Here is a 24,682-nt window from a genome sequence, read left to right on the forward strand (position 1 = left end):
TTCTTTACAATAGCCAAGATACAGAAGGAACCCAAGTGTCCACTGCTGGACGAATGGATAAAGAAGATGTGGTCTACATACATAGGGGAATATTACTCTGCCATAAAAAGAACGAGACCTTGCCATTTGCAATAACATGGACGGACCCAGAAGGTATTGTGCTCAATGAAACAAGTCAGACTGAGAAACACAAAATCATGATTTCACTCACATGCAGAATCTAAAAAAACAAAAACAAATGAATAAACAGACAAAAAGCAGAATCAGACCTATTAAATACAGAGAATAATCTGGTGGTTGTCAAAGGGGAGGACGGTGGGAGGTTGTGCAAAATGGGTGAAGGGAAATGAGACACACAGGCTTCCAGTTATGGAATGAAGAAGTCAAAGGAATAAAAGGTACAACACAGGGAACATCGTCATTGGTACTGTAACAGTATTGCATGGTGACGCATGGTAGCTAGACTTGTGGTGAGCATAGCATAATGTACAGAATTGTTGAATCAATATGTTGTACGCCTGAAACTAATGTAACATTTTGTGTCAAGTATACTCAAAAAAAAAAAAAAAAAAAAAAATCAGGTGCTTACTTGTAGGAGTTTTTTTTTTTTTTTTTTTCTTTTAAAGATCAGGGATGAAAAGTAGAAAGAGAAGTTTGCATTTAAAAATGCAAAATAGGGGCGCCTGGGTGGCGCAGTCGGTTAAGCGTCCGACTTCAGCCAGGTCACGATCTCGCGGTCTGTGAGTTCGAGCCCCGCGTCAGGCTCTGGGCTGATGGCTCGGAGCCTGAAGCCTGTTTCCGATTCTGTGTCTCCCTCTCTCTCTGCCCCTCCCCCGTTCATGCTCTGCCTCTCTCTGTCCCAAAAATAAATAAAAAACGTTGAAAAAAAAAAAAAATAAAAATGCAAAATATAAGGGGCTCCTGGGTGGCTCAGTTGGTTAAGCATCCGACTCTTGGTTTCAGCTCGGGTCATGATTTGGCAGTTTCGTGGGTTCAAGCCCTGCACTGGGCTCTGTGCAGGCAGCACGGAACCTGCTTGGGGTTCTTTCTCTCCCTCTCTCTCTCTCTCTCTCTCTCTCCCTCCGCCCCTCCCCCGCTTGCACTATTTCTCTCTCAAAAAATAAATAAACTTAAAATAATTTTTTTAAAAAACAAAAATGCAAAATATAAAATAAAATTTTATTTGGAGAAAGATCCAATTTCTTAAAAAAAAAAAAAAAGAAGAGACAGGAAGAACAGAGTATACAGCAGGAATGACCTAAGGCAATATCCCAAATTCCCCTCATGAAGAATAGGGGGTAACGATGTAGGGGGGAAAAAGGCTTGTAAAGAGAGAAAGGCAAATTCAATTGAAGGCATCCTCCTCCCCCTCTCAGTCCTCCCCCTCCTCTTCACCTCCTCCTCCCCCTCCCCCTCCTCCTCTTCCTATGTCTTCAGGCAACTCAGTCAAAACACCTGATGCTGCCTGTTTACAAGCAGGGCTCTCAGGTCCAGGGACATAAAGCCTCAGAGTAGAAGTCAGTACTAAAATCGTATTTCAGGAAAAATAAACACCCAAAAGTGTATTTATTTATCTTTATTTTCTGAAGTTTCTGTAGTGTACATCCATTAGTACTGCAAGAAAGAGTTTCTGAAAATCTTTAAACTTTGGGCGTAAGACAAGAAGTGGTGTAAAATATATCATAAATACTTCAAAAATGTACACGTGCAAGTTAAAGTACACCATGTGTTAGAAAATACAAAAAGGAAGAGAATAAATCGCTATAGATGAATTACCAAGAAACAAGACTTCTTAAAATATCTAGATTTACAGCACAAATTCCTGGTAAAGTCTCTATAATAATTGCTGGTTTTTAAACAAAAAAGGGTGTGCAAATATGCCAAAACTAACTCTGTTTCAGAGCATTTTTGTACAGTTTTGTCAGTCTGTTAGATATATATAGCTACCTACTGAACACACAGAAATAAGTTTGTTTTTATAAGAATTTATATGTTATAATTTCTACTACTAGGCATCTAAAAATAGAGTTACACAATATAAAAAAAATTTTGCTTTGCAATTTGTCTGGTAGGAGAGGTATACGCATGCAAAAAAATGTAAATGCAAAAACAATCCTTGTAACACTTGTAAAATGTAAGAGGCAGGCGTCTCTTACGCCCCTCTCTAAATGTGAAAACATACCCGGCTCTTTGGCTGTGGTTCCTCTTTCATTTGGATCTTCAGAAACTATTAATGGTGTAAAGCATTTCCTTCCCAGAGGCTTTTCTACGGCTGCTATCTAAAAAGTTAAAAAACAAAATAAAACAAAAAAAAACTTTTGGGGAAACTGCTACATTAAATTAGAAATCTGAAAATAATTTGAGAAGCGTTTCATTATTTCCTAAAACAGTCCATACAACAGACATAGGACACTTAACATTTTTTCCATCAATATTTTCAAGGAAACTGTCTCTTACCTTATGTTTGGACAAAACAGGACTGTAGAAGAAAAGAGAAAAAAAAAGATTTTTGAAAAATTACAGCAGCAATATGCTTCCAAACAAATGTCACTGAAATGGCTGTAAAAATAAAATATAGCTTCTCCGGATTCTAAAATTAGTGCAGAACATTTCCACTGCTGACACATTAGCACTGGTTCACACAGTTCAAAGGGCAGCTATATAATGTGGTAGCTCCTCAGATAACCAAATATTATTGAAAACCCCCAAAGAAGCTGAGATCCAGGGGAAAAAATGTCAACACTGTGCTAATACAAAGAGTATTTCACACACACACTTTTCAAATTTTAGTTTATGTCATTATGGTCTGAAATAGGTTATGATGAAAGATAATTTGATTGGCATTATCCATGGAAACAGGTAACAAAAAAAGTAATTTTGAAACATTATCTTTTAGGGAATACCAGAGATAACACAAAAGATATGTCCATGGAGAAGGTATGCACAAAAAGATATTTTATTCAAATACTCAAAAATCAGAAACAATCTGAATGTCTACTAACAATATAATGGATAAATGAATTGCTACACATACAGCAAATCCACACAGGAATAAAACTGAGCAAATTACCATTACTATGCATCAACATGTAACTCAGACGTAACATAATGATGGGCAAAGGCAGTTAATACAAAAATCTACATTCTGTATGATTACATTTATCAGAATCACAGAACAGGCAAATATACTGTTATAGAACCTAGACACTGGTTATTTTAGGGGGTGGGTACTGACTTGGTACCTGTATGAGGGAGCACCGTGAGGGGCTGGGCTATTTTGTATCTTGGTCAGAGTGTAGCTCCAGGGACATATATGTGTATGTAAAAACTCACAGAGCTTATGCACTTCATTGTATATGGAAATACATATTAAGAAATTTAGGAGTAACAATTTGGGGGGATTATTTACAGTTATAGCATAAACACATCATGCCCATATTATATTAAATAAATATTTGTTTTGTTTTTTTTTTTAATTAATTTTTTTTTTTTTTTTCAACGTTTATTTATTTTTGGGACAGAGAGAGACAGAGCATGAATGGGGGAGGGGCAGAGAGAGAGGGAGACACAGAATCGGAAACAGGCTCCAGGCTCTGAGCCATCAGCCCAGAGCCTGACGCGGGGCTCGAACTCACGGACCGCGAGATCGTGACCTGGCTGAAGTCGGACGCCCAACCGACTGCGCCACCCAGGCGCCCCAAATATTTGTTTTTAAATAATCAAAACATCTTGGGTGTCTGGGTGGCTCAGTCGGTTAAGCATCTGACTTCAGCTCGGGTCATGATTTCGTGGTTCGTGGGTTTGAGTCCTGCATCAGGTTCTCTGCTGTCAGTGCAGAGCCTGCTTCAGATCCTCTGTCTCCCTCCATCCCTCCCTCCCTCCCTCTCTCTCTCTCAAAAATAAACAGTAAAAAAAAACAAAACAAAAAAAAGAGGTTTAAATAATTAAAATATCTGCAACACATTAAAAACTATCAGTTCCATGGGAAAGGCAGGGAAAGTGTCTACACTGAATATTTTGAAAGTAAGAAAACAATCTCCTGGGGCACCTGGGTGGTGGTTAAGTGTCTGACTCCTGATATTGGCTCAGGTCATGATCTGACTCATGAGTTTGAACCCCATGTTGGGCTCTGCGCTGACAGTGCAGAGCCTGCTTGGGATTTTTTCCTCCCTTTCTCTCTGCCCGCCGCCCCCCACCCCGCCCCAATCCCCTGCTCCTATGCATGCATGCTCTCTCAAAATAAATAAATAAACATTACAAAAAAAAAAAAAAAAAAAGGCAGACTGCCACATGCAGTGCCTTGTTAAAACAAACAAACAATCCCCCCTTTATCTATTTGTAAAGATTCCATTATTTTAAACCTCTATGAAGTTGAAAGTTGATCTATTTATAACATGCTAAGAAACTGGGTTATAATGCACAGTCCCTAAAAATACTGTTTCAAAGGTTCAAATTAACAGAAGGCAACTGTTACCATGAGAGGTGAATGAGCATCATTTCTGAATCCACAGTGATTCTTTAAAGGCTGATCTCCAAAATAATCAGACCCCAAAACAACCATCTGCTACCTGAGCTAAACAACAATTACTTGGGTCTGTTGCATTATTAACAAACTGAGTTTCAGTTTACTCTGTGATTCTGGAGGAAAAGTATATGAAGTTATCAACAGAATGGAACCTTTCAGCTTCTGAATGGAGGATGTTGTGCATCTCAGAAATCTGCATTCGTTTGAAGACAGTCATGCCCCCTCACCTTGAGAATTTCGAGACTTAAAATAATGATTTCAAAAAATCTATGCAAGTGCTTTGTTATCACTACAATTTAGTTTTAAAAATCCAATTTGATACAAATAAAGCAATTTAAAATTATCTGGTAAATATAAAAAAATTATATGGTAAACGTAGCTTTCCTTCTGTAGTATTTTGGTTAAATATTGTACTGTTTTTGCTTCCCACTAGTAGACAAATCTTACAGTTGTTTTTTCTACAACATACAAACACTGGCAAACAACTACAATAAAAAAAATCCTAATACACGCTTTTTTTTCCATTTGAATCACCTAATCTCTTAGTCAAAAAGAGACCAAAATTAGATGTTACATTTTACAATTTCTGATTAGAAGGTGCTTCGAACTGACGTAAAGTTGAACTTTTACAATGCTCAGGCTAAGAAATTGAGATAAAAGCTAAGAAAGAAACCTAATCGTTTCATTTTACCTGCTTTAATTTCTCCAGCTGAAAATATTAACAAAGAAATAAAAAATGGATCATGGATTTCAAATATTCAGTGCTACAATGCTTCTTCAATGCTCTATTCCAACTCATTCTACACAAATACTGATGTACTTACTCTTGATGTGTTGTGCAAAATTTAGTAAGCCGTTCAAAATCTTCACCATTAAATCCTTTTTCTGAATTCCTTACAGATGTAACTGTACGTGGCTGTACAGTTTTCCATTTTGTTTCTAAATGTAAGATATTTGTTAATTACTGGCGATTACGAAACATATTTAGGAGGGCAAAAGTAGTTGACTGGTGTCACTGATAAAGATCACCATGCAAAATTATCTCCTCACACAACCCAAGTTAACACAGTTACAAATAGCTAAGTGATTACTTTCCGGTAGGAGTAAATACTATCCCAGAGACTAAATTAGCCAATAGGCCCTGCCAGGGGATCAGAAGAAATGCAGAGTTGTAAGTGTTCTCTTCTTGCCATTGATAGGAAAAGCAAAACACAAAGAGAGAAATTTTCTCACAGTGACCCGGACTTGGGGTAAAAACGCTACCTTCTTTGCAACATTAACTTGAATGTGGAAACATCTATTTCCTGATTTATAAAACCAGGTCAAATATGTTAAATGTCTAGATAGGAACATGCTAGATTACTGATAATTGCACATCCCATGTCAGTCCGTACTTACCCCACTCTTCTTGAATGGCAGAGAGGTTTGCGAGCAATTTCTCATGATACAGTCGTTCAAGCTGAATGAACTTCATTGCTTTCTCATCTGAATAGAAAATTTGAGGAAAATAGAAATCTGGACGCTTTACATTTAGCCTAATATCTTAAGAAGAATGTTCTATGGAAATTGGGAAATTTGGAGCTTACCAAAAAACGAAAGGACTCTAAACATTTTTAGGTTTAAACAAATCTTTTTAAGTAGGGTTTCCTGGTTTTGGAGTAGGTAAGTTTTCATACAGCGTGGGATGCCATAGTTATGTGGGTTCCGTTCCAGCAGCAAACAGAAACAAAAAGGTTTTAATGCTGAAGGAATGCCTGCTTGCGAATATATCTCTAGAAGAATCAATTAAAAGTAATGTAATTGGAAACAGCACCCACAGGGAATCCTAGAGTCTAAGTGTTTCCCATTTTTCCCCCTTAAATCACCTTCTGTCAAGCAACTGTGCTACTAAGTCAGGTGTGTTCCTGATAATCCACTCACCTTGACCCTTGACTTATTTCCCACCGAAGGCTTTTCTCCCACAACACCAAAGGGTTACACGCCTGAACAAGGACAGAGCACAACATTATATGGGTCTTTTGTGGAAATTTACCCAACTGGCCAGAGGGATTCTCATAATTACGTGCGTCTACTCTTTTGTGGGATTTTCGTATAAACTTCCGCCTTCTCCATCCGTATCATGCATTTAGCATCATAGGAGGTCGTGATAAACTGTCCAGCTGTCTATCTTCCTTTGGGCCTTGTTCTAAATGTTGACTCAGAAAGAAGGAAGAGAAAAAACTCGCTGTTTAGCTTTCTGCCCTTCCCACGATAACCGAGGTTCATCCGCCGCCTAGGCGGGGGATCATCAAGTAGGCCAGGGGGAAGCGGGGTGATTCCATTTTCCATTTCCCTCTGCCCTAAAGTACACCAATGTTTCTCAAACTTTACTGGACACAAACAGTATCTGGGAAACTTGCCAAAATGCATATTCCTGGGTCGGATCCCCGAAGCTCTGATTCTCAGGCCCCTGGATTCGCATACCAAGAAGCTCCCCGAGATGTGGGTGCTGGTCTTCAGTGCACTACGAAGTACTCACTATTTGGTTAGAAAAGCGTTCTAGCCACATTTCCACCAGAATTAGATTTCCCACACGCTTAGTCATGAACTGCCACCGTCTCAAGTTTCCACAGTTTGTCTGACAGGGATAATAGCTGCTTCTCCTGCAGTCTGCTTAGAGACGTGGTAAAAGTCAACAAGGTTAGCAGGAGAAACACACTGCACCAATGGGGAAATACAGGTAAGTTTAGGGCACATTCTTTCTAGAGAGTAGATATTGGGCCATCCCTGAAAAAGAGAAGCCATTTATAAAAAGGCCAAGTGGAAAACTGGGGGAAGAAATGTTTCTGATAGAGAAGCTAAGCTCCTGCCTGGGCGGTCTCACTTGACAGCATCTATCCTGTTTCTATTACAAATGAAGAATTCGGTCTTCCTTTTGCAGCCAGAAGTTATAATAAGAAAGTCCTGAGATTTACCAGGTGTAGTATGGCCAAATGAATATCACTTGACTTGGACTTCTGTTTTAATTCAAAAGAAAGAAAATCCAATAGATTTTCAAATTATACTTTTCAGGAATGTGCTTCTCTCCCCCTCTCCTAAACACGCAAATATTGATATTATGGTAAAATTCGGGCTTCTACATGTCAGGTCAAATTTGGGTGGTTCTAGAGAATTTTCCGGAGTAGCAGAAATTCTCTACATCTTGCTTTCTGAGGTGGTTACATGGGTGGACACAGCTGTTAAAACCCACTGAAAACAACAGACATAAACATGTTGTATGTAAATCTCAATTTTAAAAACATGGGCAGTTCTCTATGAGTCAGTCCTATGAATTTCTTCCTGAAATTAAGAAAAGGATACAGTCTTCCTCCTGGAAATAGGACTCTGCTATCTGTCAAACAAACAAACAAACAAACAAACAAACAAACACAGGAAATTAGATTCATATTTGGATGAAAAGGCAAACCTGGAAAACATCAAGACCTTGACACTCTCAGAATGTCATCAAACTAAGAAAACTCTTATTCACCAGATGAGAAGAAATCTGACTGTAGGCACAGGACACATTTCTGAAGTCACTTATCACAAGCAGAGTAAACATAGATGTTCTTTGGTCTTTACACAACCTCTCTTCCTACTCTACTTCACATCAAAGCAAACTTCACCGATTTGTTAGAGTTTAGAAGTAAGAACTCTAACGAATGAGGAAAACGCTACAGGGGCTTGTAAAGATATAGGGCGAGGGAAAGAGTGACTGACTATGTATTGTAAATCACAAAGTTAAAAGGCGTCAAGTCACATGAGACTCATGTGCATTTCACAAACTACCTCACGGGACACTGACTTTTGGTTCTCTTTCGATATTTCACAAAAGGCCAATAGTGCTAAACGTTGAGCAACGATGGCTGGAATATATGCAAAGTGCCACACAGTATAAAGGGCACTGGATGGGGGGGTCCAGAGCCTCAGGATCTGGACCAAGTCGAGGCTGATCAGTTACCAGATTCATTCTAACGCATACTTCAATTGAAAAATTCTTGGCCTCTAAAAACGCGGGGATCTTTTATTTCTATCTTTATTTAGATATGGCATTAACAGAACAGTAAAACTGAAAGTATTCACTGAGAAACATTTGCATAAACTGTTGTCATATTTAGAGTATTTCACATAAGTCCTTTACACTTGTAAAACCGTTTCATTCTTACTAAGTCTCTAGTTAAAAAAGGTGTTCCATTTATAGATCCCTATCTCCATTTTCCAGCTCTCTGCCAATGCAAAGAGCAATGAAGTCCTTGTCAAACCTATAATCAAGCAACAAAGAGGAATGTTTTCCCCCAAGTCCTATGGTGGCAACAGCATACTTTTAAAAGAAAATATTTGCCTAGCTTAAAATTTATACGACAGCTCTAACATTTTTCTATGGGCGACATACGTAACTGGACTCAATCACTTCTCTGTCAAGTTTTAATTTCACCTAAAGCTTGAGCCCACACTTATTTTCTATTCTCAGGACTCTGCAAAGGATAAACTGCTTGTCTTTATCAGCTCATCAATCTAAAGGTGTGCTATATTGGTCCTACTGGAACCACAGCAGATTGTCAATATTTGACCACTTTTTACTCCCAAAACAAGAATTTCATATACTACAACCAGCAGTGTGCTGGTCCGTGTCTAACCTCTGGCCCCTGAGTGCTGGAGAGAGCCCTGATTTGTAGCATTTGCTCGTTTCTGTGGTGTCAATACTTCCATCACGGCCAATCCTGAGCTCCCAGCATGATGGACGTCACTGGATGTGGTTCTCATGAGCCAGCAGTGGTGAGCACCACTGGGTTACACCTAACAGAAACCAGTGTCATTTCGTTTATCAACTTCTCGTGAAAAATCGACTACCCATCACATCCAACACGGTTTCTGGTTGCCCACGACAATTAGATTTCTGGCTCTTCAAAGCTATTCTCCTTGCCTGCTGCATTTGTGCACCACTGGCACAGTCATTTATAAAAAGCTGCACACGCTTACAAACCAGACTTTCTGGCACTACAGAAATATACATTTCAATTAGCTTCCAGATTTCTGTGACAGTTCCAGTAACCTAAAAGCAACCACAGAGAGAGGGTCATGAGACCCAATGCCTCAAAAGTAAAAGGCATTTCCAGGTGAAAGGGCATCTGAGAAAATAAATACACTGCCCCGGTAGAAGCCCGCCCCTGGCCAGTCTAGCAGGCCAAGAGAAGACTGGCTCTTCTTTGATATCCCAGGTCTAAATCTTGGAGGTAGCCTGGAACGGCAGAGAGAACGCGGAGTGTGGAGGTGAGTAATTGACCTGTGTTTTGGTCCAAGCTTTGCTACCACTGGCCATGTGACCTTGGACAGATATGTCATCTCATGTCTCAAGCCGCAGCTTCCCTTATCCGTCCGACAGGGACAGTAACAACTACAACTCTCTGAGACCAGGTTGCTAGGCTGCTGTAAAGGGTAATGAGGGAGTACGTGTCTAGCGTAGTGGTCAACACACAGCAGCAAGTGCTGAGAATGGTTTCTGAGTCTGAGTCTGACCCAGAAGTACAAGATGCAGAGTAGAATCATGGGAAGAAGTAAGCTGAAAGTCACTTTGGGAGGGCAACAGTTTTAAGTCACCTACCAGGAACTAGAAAAGGGAAGTAGGAAGGTGTATTTTTTGACCCCAGTCACAGAGACTGGCTTCAAGGATCCCAGCACATCGATTTCCTGTCTGAGTCTGACACCAGTTCAGTATCAACTCACTGAGCACAGAGCACCCCGCTTGGTGTTTCCCTTCCCACTTCTATATGAAAGGCGTCCAAGTTTATGAGTTCAGTTATATACTTAAAGCTAGCCTGCAGTCATATTAAATAAGTGTGTGAAAGATTACTCATACCGAGAACAAGAATTTTTAAGTGGAATCTTCAAGAGTTTCAAGAGCTAAAAATACAAGGATGTATCTGATGTAACTGTAGTCATGTTTCCAACAGCCTTTAGCACATATTCAATGATACATCACTTCCAAAATAAGGGACTCTCCCTCTCCAATTCCTCATTTCTGTTAATGGTACCACCACTCGCCCAGCCGCATCTCCTGGTCATCTCTGACTTCTCTCATCTGCTTTGTACCCCCACCAAATCCTAGTGACTGTCCCCTCAAGAGGACTGCGATCCATCCCTCTCCGTATCCATCGCCGCCACCGTAACCCCCAGGCTGTCCTCACCTTATGTTTGAATGATCAGTGTCTCCTTTCAGTTATTTTCATTAAAACCGTGCGTGCCTGTGGCATATGGAGTCACAGAGCCCTATAATATGTGCTCACAAAGCCCTGCCACTCTTGCCCTTTTCTCCTTTCTTCGGGAGCAAGCATTCAGAGTCCTTCCAGTTTTTTTCTTTTAACCTGTGTCTCCCTACACATTATGCCTATTTTGGTCATTTCTGGATTTTTCAGTTTTAGAAGATGAGGACTGAGTCTTTTGCTCCCCTCAGCCTAGCCCTGCAAACACACGCTACATGTACACATTCTGTGACACCCCCCCCTCCCCCCCCCCGCCCACACACACACTGTTAGCCTGTTACGGGTAGATAACATCTAATGTGTACCTTATCGTGAGCCTATCCAGATAGTAAACTCTTATTACTTTTCCCTTCCTGAAAACCGTTTGTTTTCCCTGGAGTTACTTTTTTCTTTCCTTTTCCCTCCCACTTTTCTTTTTTTTTTTTTTTTTTTTTTGGGGGGGGGGGGGACACAGTTTTCCATGCACTTGTCACTTAGACAACTCCAAACACATCACCAAGAGTCTAAATCTGCCCTCGATACACTCAGGTACAGCAAATACTCAGAAATAGGAAAATGATATAGAAGTTTCTCCCTAGACTATTCTGATCCCCTCCAAACGGAACTGGTTACTCTCTCCTCAGTACAAAGCTGTCGTCTTAGAACATTCCTTCACCTACAGACTCCCTTCGCCTCTCTCCTAGGCAAGATCCCCAATTTCAGCTACTTCACATCCTGCTCCTTGGTTTAGTCCTTTGTTTCGGTGCAGCCTCTAGTGGTTTCCTCAGAAAGAGCAGAAAGGAGACACCAGAGGCCCTGAAGTAAGAGCATCCTTGGATATCTGAGGAAACACCAGAAGGCAAGTGTACCTGGAAAGGGGTGACTAAGAGGGAGAGTTTCAGAAACTGAGGTGTACCAGGGAACAGCACCGCACCGTGCAGGGTCTTCTAGGCCACGTAGGGATTTTAGCTTTTACTCTGATGAGAAGCCACGAGAGGGCTCTAAGCAGAGGCTGACATGACGTGACACATCTTCTCTGGGTCACAATGACTGCTGTATGGAGGACAGTGATAACATGGAAGAGGGACAGGACAGGGTTTCTACAGTGAGGGGTTCACTGCGAGAACCAGGTGAGATGTGACGGTGTCCCGTACCGGGGTGGGGGCAATGAAGGAGGGAAGAAGGGCTCAGATTCCGGGCATATGTGGAAATAGGTCTGCAGCACTTTCTGACTGGAACTGGATGTGGGGGGAGGTAAATAAAATTTGGCTGTAAAGTATTTGGTCTCAGCAACTAAACGGATGGAGCTGCCGTTTAACAAAAGGGTCTGGAAGACTAGGAGAGCAGAAGATTTGGAAGAAAAACTGAAGTTTGATTTGGGACATCTTAAGTTTGAAATGCTCTGTAGACACCTCAGGAGGCCAGATACTGAAGCCCGGAGTTCAGAACTGCCTAGTGAAGTGCTCCAATGCTGAAAACTGAGTAATCTTTGGAGGACTCAACAAACGAGCCAGAGAAAGCATGGCTAGTGAGGCAAGACGTGAAAGCCAAGAAGGAAGGGTCCCAAAGGCAAATAAAGAAAGTGCTTCAAAATGGGAGTATGTGATTAACCTGTCAAAGGTTCTAATGCCTCCAGCAGGATGGAAACGGAGGACTGACCACGGATTTGCAACATGGAGGCCACCTACGACCTTCAGAATGTCATTTTGGTAGAGTGTGGGGACAAAAGCCAGACCAGAGTGGGTTCAAGAGAGAAGTGGGTATGCAATGTTACCCAAGCAGAATCCTTGTCCAAAATGGTTTAAACTGAATCACACCGTGGAGAGATAATCAGACAAAACCTAATTATGGGACATTCTACAAGAAGTCTTGGGCTCTTCATAAGGGTCAATGTTACGAAAGTTAAAAACAAAAATTTTTCAGGCACAGACTGTTTCCGATCACGTAAGACTAAAGAGTCTTGACGACCGAATGCAATGTGTGGTCTTTCATGGGATCCTGGATTCGGGGAAAACTAGTCACATTTGTGGAACAACGTGAGGAGAATTCAAATACAGGCTGTACGTGAAATAATACTATTTTACCAGCATCTCGTTTCTTGTGGTTGATACAGGTCACGCAGAGGGGTACCCACGGTGTTGGGAAACACATGCGTGTGTATTTAGGGGTGATGTGATATAATACCTAAAAATTACGGTGTTTCAGTGGCAAATACATGTCTGTAGGGGGTGGGGGGCATGAAAATTCGGCAAAATGTCAGTAACTAGCAATTCCAGGGGAAAGACACAATGTGCCTTGCTGGGAGTTACTGAAATGGACGAAACGGCCTCCACCTCTCCCTGATTTGTGTCTCCCCTGGGAGGCGGATGGATTCAAGTCTTCTCGGCTGAAGAGCACACCCTGCAGCTCACTCCTGCTGCCTCAGCGCCTCTGCTGACCCCCAGCCTTCTCTCCAAGCAAGCGGTCTTTGAATTAGCGACAGTGAGGCTACAGTCATAATGCTTAGCATTTATTTGGCTCTTACTGTGTACCAAGCACTACGTCAAGTGCTTTTACATGCATTATTTCATTGAGTCCTCTGCCATTTACAGAAGAAACTGAAAGCCACTGAGACTGTTAGTGGGGGAGCCCAAAGCCCCACTTTTAAACCACCACCATGTCCCCTAAGCCCCTCTGTCAGAGGAGGACGGATTGCTCAGACATGTAAGAAGCACGGTCTATAGGACTCAGCAAACTGATAGGTTCCTGGGGGATTAGGGGTGGAATTTTATATTGAGACGTCAAAAAATTAAGTAAAAGGAGCCTGGCTGGCTCACTCACGTGACTCTTGATCTCAGGGTCGTGAGTTTGAGCCCCATGCTGGGTGCAGAGATTACAAAATAAGTAAATAAAAATACAAACAAACAGACACATAAACAAACAAACTTAAAAATTGTTTTAAATAATCTTGCGGCCTGATCAAGGTCTAGCAGTCCTAGAACTGCCTTGGCTGCAGGATCATATAGGAGTAGAAAAGAACATTCTTCTTACCTTTAACGAAACAACAGCCCAGTGACATAAACTTGAAAAGATTTGACTACATTTGTTATTTCCTTCTTTACTCCAAATGTCCTTTTCCTCAACTTTTTATCAAAATTCTACAGAAGAGTTCAAAGAAGAGTGAAACCAACAGCCATTTACCTCTTATTAGATCTGTCAAATGTTGACATTCTGCCAAATTTGCTTTCTCTGCCTTTCCCTCTCTTACATACTTTTTCCTACTGAAATGTCATACGTCATGATAAGTGAAAATATCATAATATGGGCACTATGTCATTTTACTCCCAAACACTTGGGCATGTATCTCTCAAGAACAAGGACGCTATATACTACAAAACCTACAATTCTATTACCAAAAAGAAAAAGACCAAAAAAAAGTGGGGGGAGGGGGTGGGGAGCATCTGAGTGGCTCAGTCGGTTGAGCATCTGACTCTTGGTTTTGGTCAGGTCATAATCTCACGGTTCGTGAGTTCGAGCTCCACATGGTGCTCTGCACTGACAGAGAGGATCCTGCTTGGGATTCTGTCTCCCTCTCTCTCTGCCCCACCCCTGCTTGCTCTCTCAAAAATAAATAAATAGTCAAAAAAAAACCAAGAAAAAATTCTATTACTAGTCTCAAGAAATTAGAGCAATAAATAATATTATGTAACATACCGGCTATGTTCAAATTTCTCTCATGATGTTCCAAAAACAGATGCTCTGAATGGAAGAAACAAATTCTGACCCCAGAATTACAAGGAATTTGTTTTGTGAGGGAGTCTCAGTTTCTTCATTATTTTATTATTTTCACTTTAAAGGAAAAATAAAATGCAGCTCATATCTCATTTTTCTGAATGGGCTCTTGTGTAAAAAAGCTTCCTCTCTACCGTCTGGAACGCCTCCCAGTGTCCAGGCTCTTCACCTCCTAACTTACCCTCCCAATCATCAGCAGAGCTATTTTTCTAAAATCAAAATTTGAGGGGCACCTGGGCGGCTCCGTCGGTTAGGTGTCCTACTTTGGCTCAGGTCATGATCTCACGGTTCATGAGTTCGAGCCCCGCATCGGGCTCGGTGCTGACAGCTCAGAGCCTGGAGCCTGCTTCGGATTCTGTGTCTCCTTCTCTCTGCCCCTCTCCTGCCCATACTCTGTCTCTCTCTCTCTCTTTCAAAAAAAAAAAAAATAAACATTAAAATTCAAATTTGATTTGGCACTCCCCTCACTAAAGACTCCCAGTCCCTAGAAGCAAGGCTTCCCTGCCCCCCACTATCCCATCTCTTTTCCAACTTAATCTCCAACAACATCTCCGCCATGTCTTTGCAGGAGCTGATCTGTCTTCCTGAACCAGCTCGCCCTGGTGAGCACCTGCATACCCTACAAAACCCAGCTCAAGAGTCACCTTCTTTTCTGCTGATGCCCACAGGACAAAGTTAATCACACGTGTTGTGCTTTTGTTGAATCTTAGATATATGTCTACGCTTAGTACACGCTTCTACAATTATTTACCTCTGTAAGTGTTGCTCCTACTCCACAGTGGCTCTCTTGAGGACATACTCAACTGTTAAGGAATCTCTGTTCCCCCCGAGTCTAGCAGAGTTTTCGGCATCCAGTTGGTACTTACTAAGCACTTGCTACACAGACTCCTATTCATACACAGCGTATTCACCAAATAAAGGAAGGCAGTGATTATTTGAACGGACTGATCATTCATAGCCCATGTGTGGCCACCAGTAGTCGCGTGCTAAATTGCCCACCAGCCACTGAGGCAGGGCCACCTCCCGGGCTCACCAAGGACAGGTGGGGGAGAGTCGGTCGCAGAGAACTGTATTTTACGTGATTATAAATGCTGAGGGCGGAAGGCAAGAGTGTAATGGAGTACCTGGTGAAGGCAAAGGGGAAGTGCTCTTGAATCCACATGCTTAACTTCACCTCGGATAAGCGAGAACAGATACTGAAGAACTGGCTTCGGGGCTTCTGCTGGATCATTAGCATTTACTTCTGCAGACTCATCGTCACTAACAGCATGCGTGGACGCACTCAGCACGTTTTCGTGCATCAAAGGTGTGGTGTCCCCTGAAGAAAGTCCTTGAAGAAGTAAATAAAATGCCTAGGTTAGGATAAATTTTTGCCATGGTGAATATCTTAAAATAATTATGTCTGTTAACCATACAATTTTCAAATAAAACTAATTATATGAAAAAAAAAAAAAAGCCTAGAACCACAAGGTTTTGACTTCATGAAATTGTGTCATCCTCTGATTGCTTCTGTTAGCACACACATAAATCATCTTTTTTTTTTGTTTTGCAGAACTATTATTAAGAGTGTTAATAAAAAGAGCTCTAAAGGAAAGAATGTGGGTTAAAACCTGACCAAAAACTTGATTCTCCCAAAGGAAAAACGGATTAGCTGTAATTGGAAGTCTTGGCTTGCTCAAAAGAAAACAGAATTAAATAGGAAGGTAAATGCGCTTATCATATAAAATGGCTAAAGAAGTTAAGCCTTCCTCTTTAAACTCTGGTCTGATAACTTTACAACTACTTCTGGATCCCAGGAGAACAGCAGGAATTCAGATGCCAGATCTAATGACCATGGAAAATTCTTTCATAATAAAAACAAGTTAAGTAATATGAATTTCTTAAAAAAAAAAAAAAAAAAAAAATCAATGAATACATGCTTGACCCCACAGTTCCTGAAACGATGTACGAAATTTCACAAATTTAATCATTACACATTATAACTTCACCGTTCACTGAAATCTCAGTCTCCGTTTTGATTTTCATATTCAAATTGAACAGACTGTTTGCATCTGTACATTCAGCTGATTGGCCTCTGAAAACGATCTTTCTCGGTAAGTCAGTGTGGGTACCACATTTGAGGATGCTCTCTGCAAGCTCTCCAGAGTGTGCCCAGAACCCAGTCTTCTACTGCCTTCTGAATAAATCCACTGCTCGGGGCACCTGGGTGCTTAGTCAGTTAAGTGTCTGACTTTGGCTCAGGTCATGATCTTGTGGTTTGTGAGTTCGAGCCCCGCGTTGGGCTCTGTGCTGACAGCTTGGAGCCTGAAGCCTGCTTTGGATTCTGTGTCTCCCTCTCCCTCTCTCAAAAATAAATAAACATTAAAAAAAATGTAAATAAACCCAATGCTCTAGCCAGAGGGGTCCGTTCTTCATCTTCCTAGTAACATATTCTGTGCCATTCTGAGCAATTACAGATTCTAACACCTGGAATATTTTCCTCCCAACTATGCCTATTTGTGTTTTACCCTAACAAAATACAGGTATTTCTCTATAGCAGCAGCCTAAGGTACATTTACTTTCCTCTGAATCCTGTATGGAGCCCTGTATTACACTGGACTGTGTAACAGTGAGTGGTGAAAGGTCTCATCTTCATTAGATCATAACTCCTGCACCACAGGGATTATCATCAGCAGATCTTCAGCACGAAAATTCCAAGTGCTGTGATTTCTAAAATTAGTCACCTAGGATGATTCCTTATATTTTAGAAATTCTATGAAGTTTGTATCATTTGGAATCTGGAAATACAAGGCTTAGTGATGGCTTGCCATTGTGCAGGGACAGTATTTGTGAAAACATGGATGATCCTTCTGCTTTCTAATTTTCTAATGGAATGACAGTAGTGATGAGGTGGGAAGAGAAGCGTTCCATAGAGAACTACTATTTCTTTCCCTTGTCCCTCCCCGCCAACACACATTTAATCTGATACAGACTTGTGATAAAGCCAGCCTCCCAAGTTCTATACTTCTCTTGATTGAATTCTTCCCACATAGTTATCAAACATTACTCTGTGCTTCCTCCTTGAAAAGATGCTGGAATTAGATCATGGTCATTTTCAGTAAAGGCAAGTTAAATAAAACCCTTGAAGAGTATTACCAGAGAAGGACAAGATTCTCAAAAGTAAAGAAAAAGGACAGATTTTAGGACTCTCTCATCTAAAGGAGGTCAAAGCAGAGTTCCAGATAATGGAAATAGAAACATGCATTATGATCATCTCAATTAGTTAGACAGTGTGGATTCATAATGGTCATGGTTCCTGCTAGATTCGTTTTCTAAGTTATGGATATGCTGTGGATACATATTATTTGTCAACATGCAATAGTTTGGTAAATAAAATTATGTAGCCACCAAAAGAAATCACAACAGAAAGAAGAGTATTTGTCATAAAACAAAGCCAACAAAAGTTCCAAAAGCATATATATAAGTCTAAAGATTCCAAGAGTAACGGAAGGCTAATGTCAACAATTAGAATATAGTATGTTAATCACCAAGTATAGGGAGGGAGTGGAAAATAAGAACTGGGCTCATATGGGTTAAGATGTCAGGGAAACTTGAAAGGCTCATACCACAAAAGGATTATCTATCAAGGTTGAAGATCATGAGTTTTAGAGAGGACTTAATTACAAAACTTACCTCTTAAGATAACATTCCTTGCTGGGACAGGGTAGTATAAATCAAAGAGCACTGGAATAGGAGCAAGAGATATCAGTTCTGTCATTATTTTTCCAAGTGACCTTGGATTAGACATTTTATTTTCTATATTGTGGTTTCCTCATCTTTAACATGAAGGGACTGGCCAGATGAGACTTCAGATTCCTCCTAAATCTGACCATCTCAAACATTCAAAGTCTCCATAGTGATTCTGTCGTTTAAGAAATGTAGCCAGGCTGGCCACCATGACCACAGACTCTGGGCCAGCTCCCATGGACCCAGGCTCCAGTTTACCCTAGGTCCAAGCAACCCCTCACTGACCCGGCTTCAGGCTGAGTCCCATGGACACAGGCTCCCAGTCAGCACCAGAGTCAGGCTGGCTCTTGCAGATGGGGTTGTCAGGCCCACCCCCCATGGTCTCTGGTACCTCACCTACCTCCATGGACCCAGGATCCAGGGCCCACCCACATGGACTCGAGCACCAGGCCTATCCCAGTGGACCCAGGCAGCAGGCCTGTCTACCTGCTGACCCAGGCTTCAGATTTGCACACCTGAGGACTCCAGCACCAAGCCTGCCCACGGACATCACCATATGGCCCACCCAGAGTCTCTGGAGAGTCTGACTAGTGGAGGGTTTCCCTGCTGAAGCCATTCTGTAAAGACGTGCAGACACCAACACAAGTCCACAAGGATCACAAATGATCAAGGAAACATGACATCACTAGAGGAAACTAATAGATTCAGTAAAAGGCCCTTAAAAATGGAGATCTATGAACTGCTTGACAAAGAATTCAGAATAATCCTCTTAGAGAAATTAAGTGAACTATAAGAAAACACAGATAGACAAACAAAATTAGGAAAATAATGTATGAACAAAATGAGAAGTTTAACGCAAAGAAATAGAAACCATGATAAAAATCAAACAGAAATCCTAGAGTTGAATGCACTGAATTTCAATAGGGAACTCCAACAGTGGATTCAACCATGCAGAAGAAGGAATCCGTGAACTTACTTAAAGATATGCCATTTGAAATTACCTGGTCAGAAGGGCGAAAAGAAAAAAGAATGAAGAAACCTTATGTGAACTGTGGGAAACAATTAAGAGAAACAATCCATGCATTACTGGAGTCCCAGAAAGAGAAGAGAGGGAAAAGGGGGCAGAAAGCTAACTTAAAGACATAGTGACTAAGAACTCTGCAAACATAAAGAAAGATTTGGACATCCAAGTTTACGAAGCTTATAGGTTCCCCAAAAGGATTAACCTAAAAAGATCTTCCCTAAGACATATTATAATAAAACGGTCTACTGTCAGAATGGCTAACATTAACAACTCAGGGAACAGCAGATGTTGGTGAGGATGTGGAGAAAGAGGATCTCTTTTGCATTGTTGGTGGGAATGCAAGCTGGCGCAGCCACTCTGGAGAACAGTATGGAGGTTCCTCAAAAAATTAAAAATAGAACTATCCTACCACCCAGCAATTGCACTACTAGGTATTTATCCAAGGGATACAGGTGTGCTGTTTCGAAGGGACACATGCACCCCTATGTTTATAGCAGCACTATCAACAATAGCCAAAGTATGGAAAGAGCCCAAATGTCCATCGATGGATGAATGGAGAAAGAAAATATGGTGTATATATACAATGGAGTATTACTCAGCAATCAAAATGGATGAAATCTTGCCATTTGCAACTACGTGGATGGAACTGGAGGGTGTTATGCTAAGTGAAATTAGTCAGAGAAAGACAAAAATCATATGTCTTCACTCATATGAGGACTTTAAGAGACAAAACAGGTGAACATAAGGGAAGGGAAACAAAAATAATATATAAATAGGGAGGGGGACAAAACATAAGAGACTCTTAAATATGGAGAACAAACTGAGGGCTGCTGGAGGGTGTGTGTGTGGGGGGGTGGGTGGGCTAAGTGGGTATGAGGCACTAAGGAATCTACTCCTGAAATCACTGTTGCACTATATGCTAACTAACCTGGATGTAAATTAAAAAATAAATTATTAAAATAATAATAATAATAATAATAATAATAATAATAAAAACCCATCTAACATCAAAGAAATAAGAGTATTTGGAAAACAAGCAAGTATGGAGCCTGCTTGCGATTCTCTGTCTCTCTGTCCCTCTCCTGCTCACATTCTCTCAAAATAAATAAATAAACATTAAAAAAAACAAACAAACAGTAAGAGAGGGGCACCTGGCTGGCTCAGTCAGTAGAGCATGCAACTCTTGATTTCGGGTTGTGAGTTTGAGCCTCACACTGGGTGTAGAGATTACTTTAAAAAAAAAAAAAAAAAAAAAAAGAAAGAAAATGAAAAAGAAAAAAAAAAAACCCTCAGGGTAGGTTTCCAGCTCCCAAAGCTCCTGTAATAACATTGGTAAACTAGGTAGAAAATACAAAATAGTAATAATTTAAAAAAAAAAAAAAAAAAAGGCAAGAGAAAAACAAATTCCCTCACACTCCAGGGGTTCACGGATTTCAGGACACATACACTGCAGGCCTGGAGACAATGGGACAATGTCCGACATGCTGGATTTCAAAATAATTTTGATGTCATTACTTGTGATGTCACATGAGGCTTACACAAGTTTTCTTAAAAATAATTAAGTGTAATAATATATCGCATTTAGTACAAAAATTCCTTCTGATACATAAAAGTTTTCTGGTAAGGATGTTTGTAGTTAGGAAGCAAAACCAAATAAAAACATATACTGTGCAACATGTAATTTCATCTTTGCTACAAAGTATACGTAGATGGTTCCATTTAAATAAAACTTTGTTTTGCCAGATATGGATCTATACATCTAGACAGGAACATAAAATTCTATTTAACTTTCATCTATGAAAGTCAAATGAGTTACAGTTAAAACTCCGCATTAAGCAATTTGATGATACTATTTATAAGCAGATGCAGATGGTGACAAACTCATAGGCCCTAACTTGATACCTGTCAACTTCATCAAGCTCCAAAATCAACACCAGAGTTTATATGCACCTACTGAGGGTTTTTTAAAAAAATTATTTGAACTACCTTGGGCCACAAATTAAAAGAATTATCTTGATTGAGAGGTTTTATTCAATTTATCATACCACCTGAATTCTATTTTGACACATAATTATTTAATTCCGTTATAGTTAAGATATTAGTTTCAGGTGTACAATATAGTGATTCGACAGTTCCATACATTACTCTGTGCTCACCATGAGAAGTGTACTCTTAATCTCCATTATCTATTTCATCCATCCCCCCACCTACCTCCCCTTTGGTAACGGGCAATTTGTTCTCTATAGTTAAGTGTTTCTTGGGGGCACCTGGGTGGCTCAGTCAGTTGGGTGTCTGACTTCAGCTCAGGTCATGATCTCGTGGTTCGTGGGTTCGAGCCCCGCATCAGGCTCTGTGCTGACAGCTCGGAGCCCAGAGCCTGCTTCAGATTCCGTGTCTCCCTCTCTCTGCCCCTCCCCTGCTTTGTCTCTCTTTCTCAATAATAAATGTTTAAAAAAAAAAAAAAAGTGTTTTTTGGTTTGCCATTTTTTCCTTTGTTCGTTTTGTTTCTAAAATTCCACATATGAGTGGGGTGCCTGGGTGGCTCAGTAGGTTAAGTGGCCAACTTCAGCTCAGGTAATGATCTCATGGTTTGTGAGTTCGACCCCTACCTCGGGCTCGATGCTGTTAGCACAGGGCCTGCTTCATATTCTCTGTCTCCCTCTCTCTGCCCCTCCCCTGCTTGCACTCTCTATCAAAAAATATACATTAGAAAGTATATTTGAAGGGGCACCTGGGTGGCTCAGTCAAACATCTGACTTCAGCTCGGATCTTGCAGTTTGTGGGTTCAAGCCTCACGTCAGGCTCTGTGTTGACAGCTTAGAACCTGGAGCCTGCTTTGGATCTGTGTCTCCCTCTCTCTCTCTCTGCTCCTCCCCTGCTTGCACTCTGTCTCTCAAAAATAAACATTAAAAAAAAAAGTATATTTGAAGAAATAATAGCTGAAAATGTCCCAAATTTGAAGAAAAACATGAACCTACACATCCAAGAAGTTCAACAAACTCCAAGCACAAAAAATTCAAAGAGAGCCACATTTATTTGTTTTTTTAATGTTTATGTATTTATTATTTTTTAAATATGAAATTTATCGTCAAATTGGTGTTCATACAACACCCAGTGCTCATCCCAACAGGTGCCCTCCTCAATACCCATCACCCACCCTCCCCTCCCTCCCACCCCCCATCAACCCTCAGTTTGTTCTCAGTTTTTAAGAGTCTCTTATGCTTGGGCTCTCTCCCACTCTAACCTCTTTTTTTTTTTTTCCTTCCCCTCCCCCATGGGTTTCTGTTAAGTTTCTCAGGATCCACATAAGAGTGAAAACATATGGTATCTGTCTTTCTCTGTATGGCTTCTTTCACTTAGCATCACACTCTCCAGTTCCATCCACGTTGCTACAAAGGGCCATATTTCATTCTTTCTCATTGCCACGTAGTACTCCATTGTGTATATAAACCACAATTTCTTTATCCATTCATCAGTTGATGGACATTTAGGCTCTTTCCATACTTTGGCTATTGGTGAGAGTGCTGCTATAAACATTGGGGTACAAGTGCCTCTATGCATCAGTACTCCTGTATCCCTTGGGTAAATTCCTAGCAGTGCTATTGCTGGGTCATAGGGTAGGTCTATTTTTAATTTTCTGAGGAACCTCCACAATGTTTTCCAGAGTGGCTGCACCAGTTTGCATTCTCACCAACAGTGCAAGAGGGTTCCCGTTTCTCCACATCCTCTCCAGCATCTATAGTCAAGGAGAACCACATTTATTTTTTATTTTTATTTTTTAATATATGAAATTTATTGTCAAATTGGTTTCCATACAACACCCAGTGCTCATCCCAAAAGGTGCCCTCCTCAATACCCATCACCCACCCTCCCCTCCCTCCCACCCCCCATCAACCCTCAGTTTGTTCTGTTTTTAACAGTAAGGAGAGCCACATTTAGACACATTATAGGTAAATGATCAAAACCCAGACACCAAAAAAAAAAAAAAAAAAGAATCTTTCCTTTTTTTTTTTTTTTTTTAATTTAGGTACACTTGACAATTATTTTCAGGTGCACAACTTACTGATTCAACAACTCTACGTTATGCTACATTCAGTACAAGTGTAGCTACTATCTGCCCCATTACATCGCTCTGACAGTAGCCTGACTGTATTCCCCATGCTGTGTCTTTTATTCCCCTGACTTATTCACTCTATAACTGGAAGCCTGGATCTCCCTCCTCCTTTCACCCACTTGCCTCTTCTCTCACTCCCCATCCCCTCTGGCAACCATCAGTTTGTTCTTTATGTTTATAGGTCTGATTCTGCTTTTTGTTTGTTCATTTGTTTTGTTTGTTTTAGATTCCACTTATGACTAGAATCATATGGTATTTGCTTTTCTCAGTCTGATTTTTTTCACTTAGCACAATGCCCTCTAGGCCCTTCTATGCTGTCTCAAATGGCATGATCTCATCCTTTTTTATGGCTGTGTAATATTCCACTGTATGTATATATGTATGTATACGTGTGTGTGTGTGTGTACACACACACCCCATTTTCCATACCTTGGCTACTGTAAATAATGCTGCAATAAACAAGGGAGTGCACATGTCTTTTTAAATTAGTGTTTTTGTTTTCTTTGGGTAAGTACAGGAAAGTAGAATTATTAGATCATATGGTATTTCTATTTTCAATTTTTCTGAGGTACCTCCATACTGTTTTCCACAGTGGCTGTACCAATTTCCATTCCCATCAACAGTGCGTGAAGGTTCTTTTTTCTCCACACCCTCGCCAACCCTTGTTATTTCTTGTCTTTTTGATTACAGTCATTCTGATAGGTATGAGGTGATACCTCATTGTGGTTTTTTCATTTTCCTGATGATGAGTGAGGTTGAGCATCTTTGCATCTGTCTGTTGGCCATCTGGACGTCTTTTTTTGAAAAATGTCTATTCAGGTCGTCTGTCCACTAAAAAAAATTTTTTTTAATGTTTATTTATTTTTGAGAGAGACAGAAACAGAATGCAAGTGGGTTAGGGGCAGAGAGAGAGGGAGACACAGCATCGGAAGCAGGCTCCAGGCTCTGAGCTGTCAGCACAGAGCCCAACATGGGGCTCGAACCCATGAGCTGTGAGATCATGACCGAAGCTGAAGTCAGACGCTCAACCTACTGAGCCACCCAGATACCCCTTCTCTGCCCATTTTTAATTGGATTGTTACTCATGTATATATTTTCTGGTGTTCAGTTGTATAAATTCTTTATATATTTTGGATACGAACCCTTTATCAGATATATTGTTTGCAAATATCTTCTCCCATTCAACAGGTTGCCTTTTTGTTTTGTTAACAGTTTCATTTACTGCAAAAACGGCTTTTTATTTTGGTGTAGTCCCCATAGTTTAT

General features: G+C 40.6%; 1 protein-coding gene across 3 annotated transcripts in view; it reads right to left on the minus strand.

Annotated features, from left to right (window-relative positions):
• The window catches only part of CNST (consortin, connexin sorting protein), a 117,034-nt gene that overhangs the window by 27,773 nt on the left and 64,579 nt on the right, over nucleotides 1-24,682 (minus strand). For 2 of the 3 annotated variants that reach the window (XM_060643330.3, XM_078440758.2), the window contains exons 3-9: nucleotides 18,226-18,276; nucleotides 15,678-15,883; nucleotides 7,865-7,895; nucleotides 5,924-6,010; nucleotides 5,350-5,464; nucleotides 2,458-2,479; nucleotides 2,183-2,279 (exon numbers count right to left, since the gene is read on the minus strand). In XM_060643330.3, the coding sequence (XP_060499313.3) occupies nucleotides 2,183-2,279; nucleotides 2,458-2,479; nucleotides 5,350-5,464; nucleotides 5,924-6,010; nucleotides 7,865-7,895; nucleotides 15,678-15,883; nucleotides 18,226-18,276 (609 nt within the window). The remainder of the gene's footprint in view (nucleotides 1-2,182; nucleotides 2,280-2,457; nucleotides 2,480-5,349; nucleotides 5,465-5,923; nucleotides 6,011-7,864; nucleotides 7,896-15,677; nucleotides 15,884-18,225; nucleotides 18,277-24,682) is intronic. The other variant, XM_060643331.3, reaches the window with a different exon arrangement.

The sequence above is a fragment of the Panthera onca genome, chromosome F1, assembly GCF_046562875.1.
Source record: "Panthera onca isolate mPanOnc1 chromosome F1, mPanOnc1 haplotype 2, whole genome shotgun sequence".
Lineage (NCBI taxonomy): Eukaryota > Metazoa > Chordata > Mammalia > Carnivora > Felidae > Panthera > Panthera onca.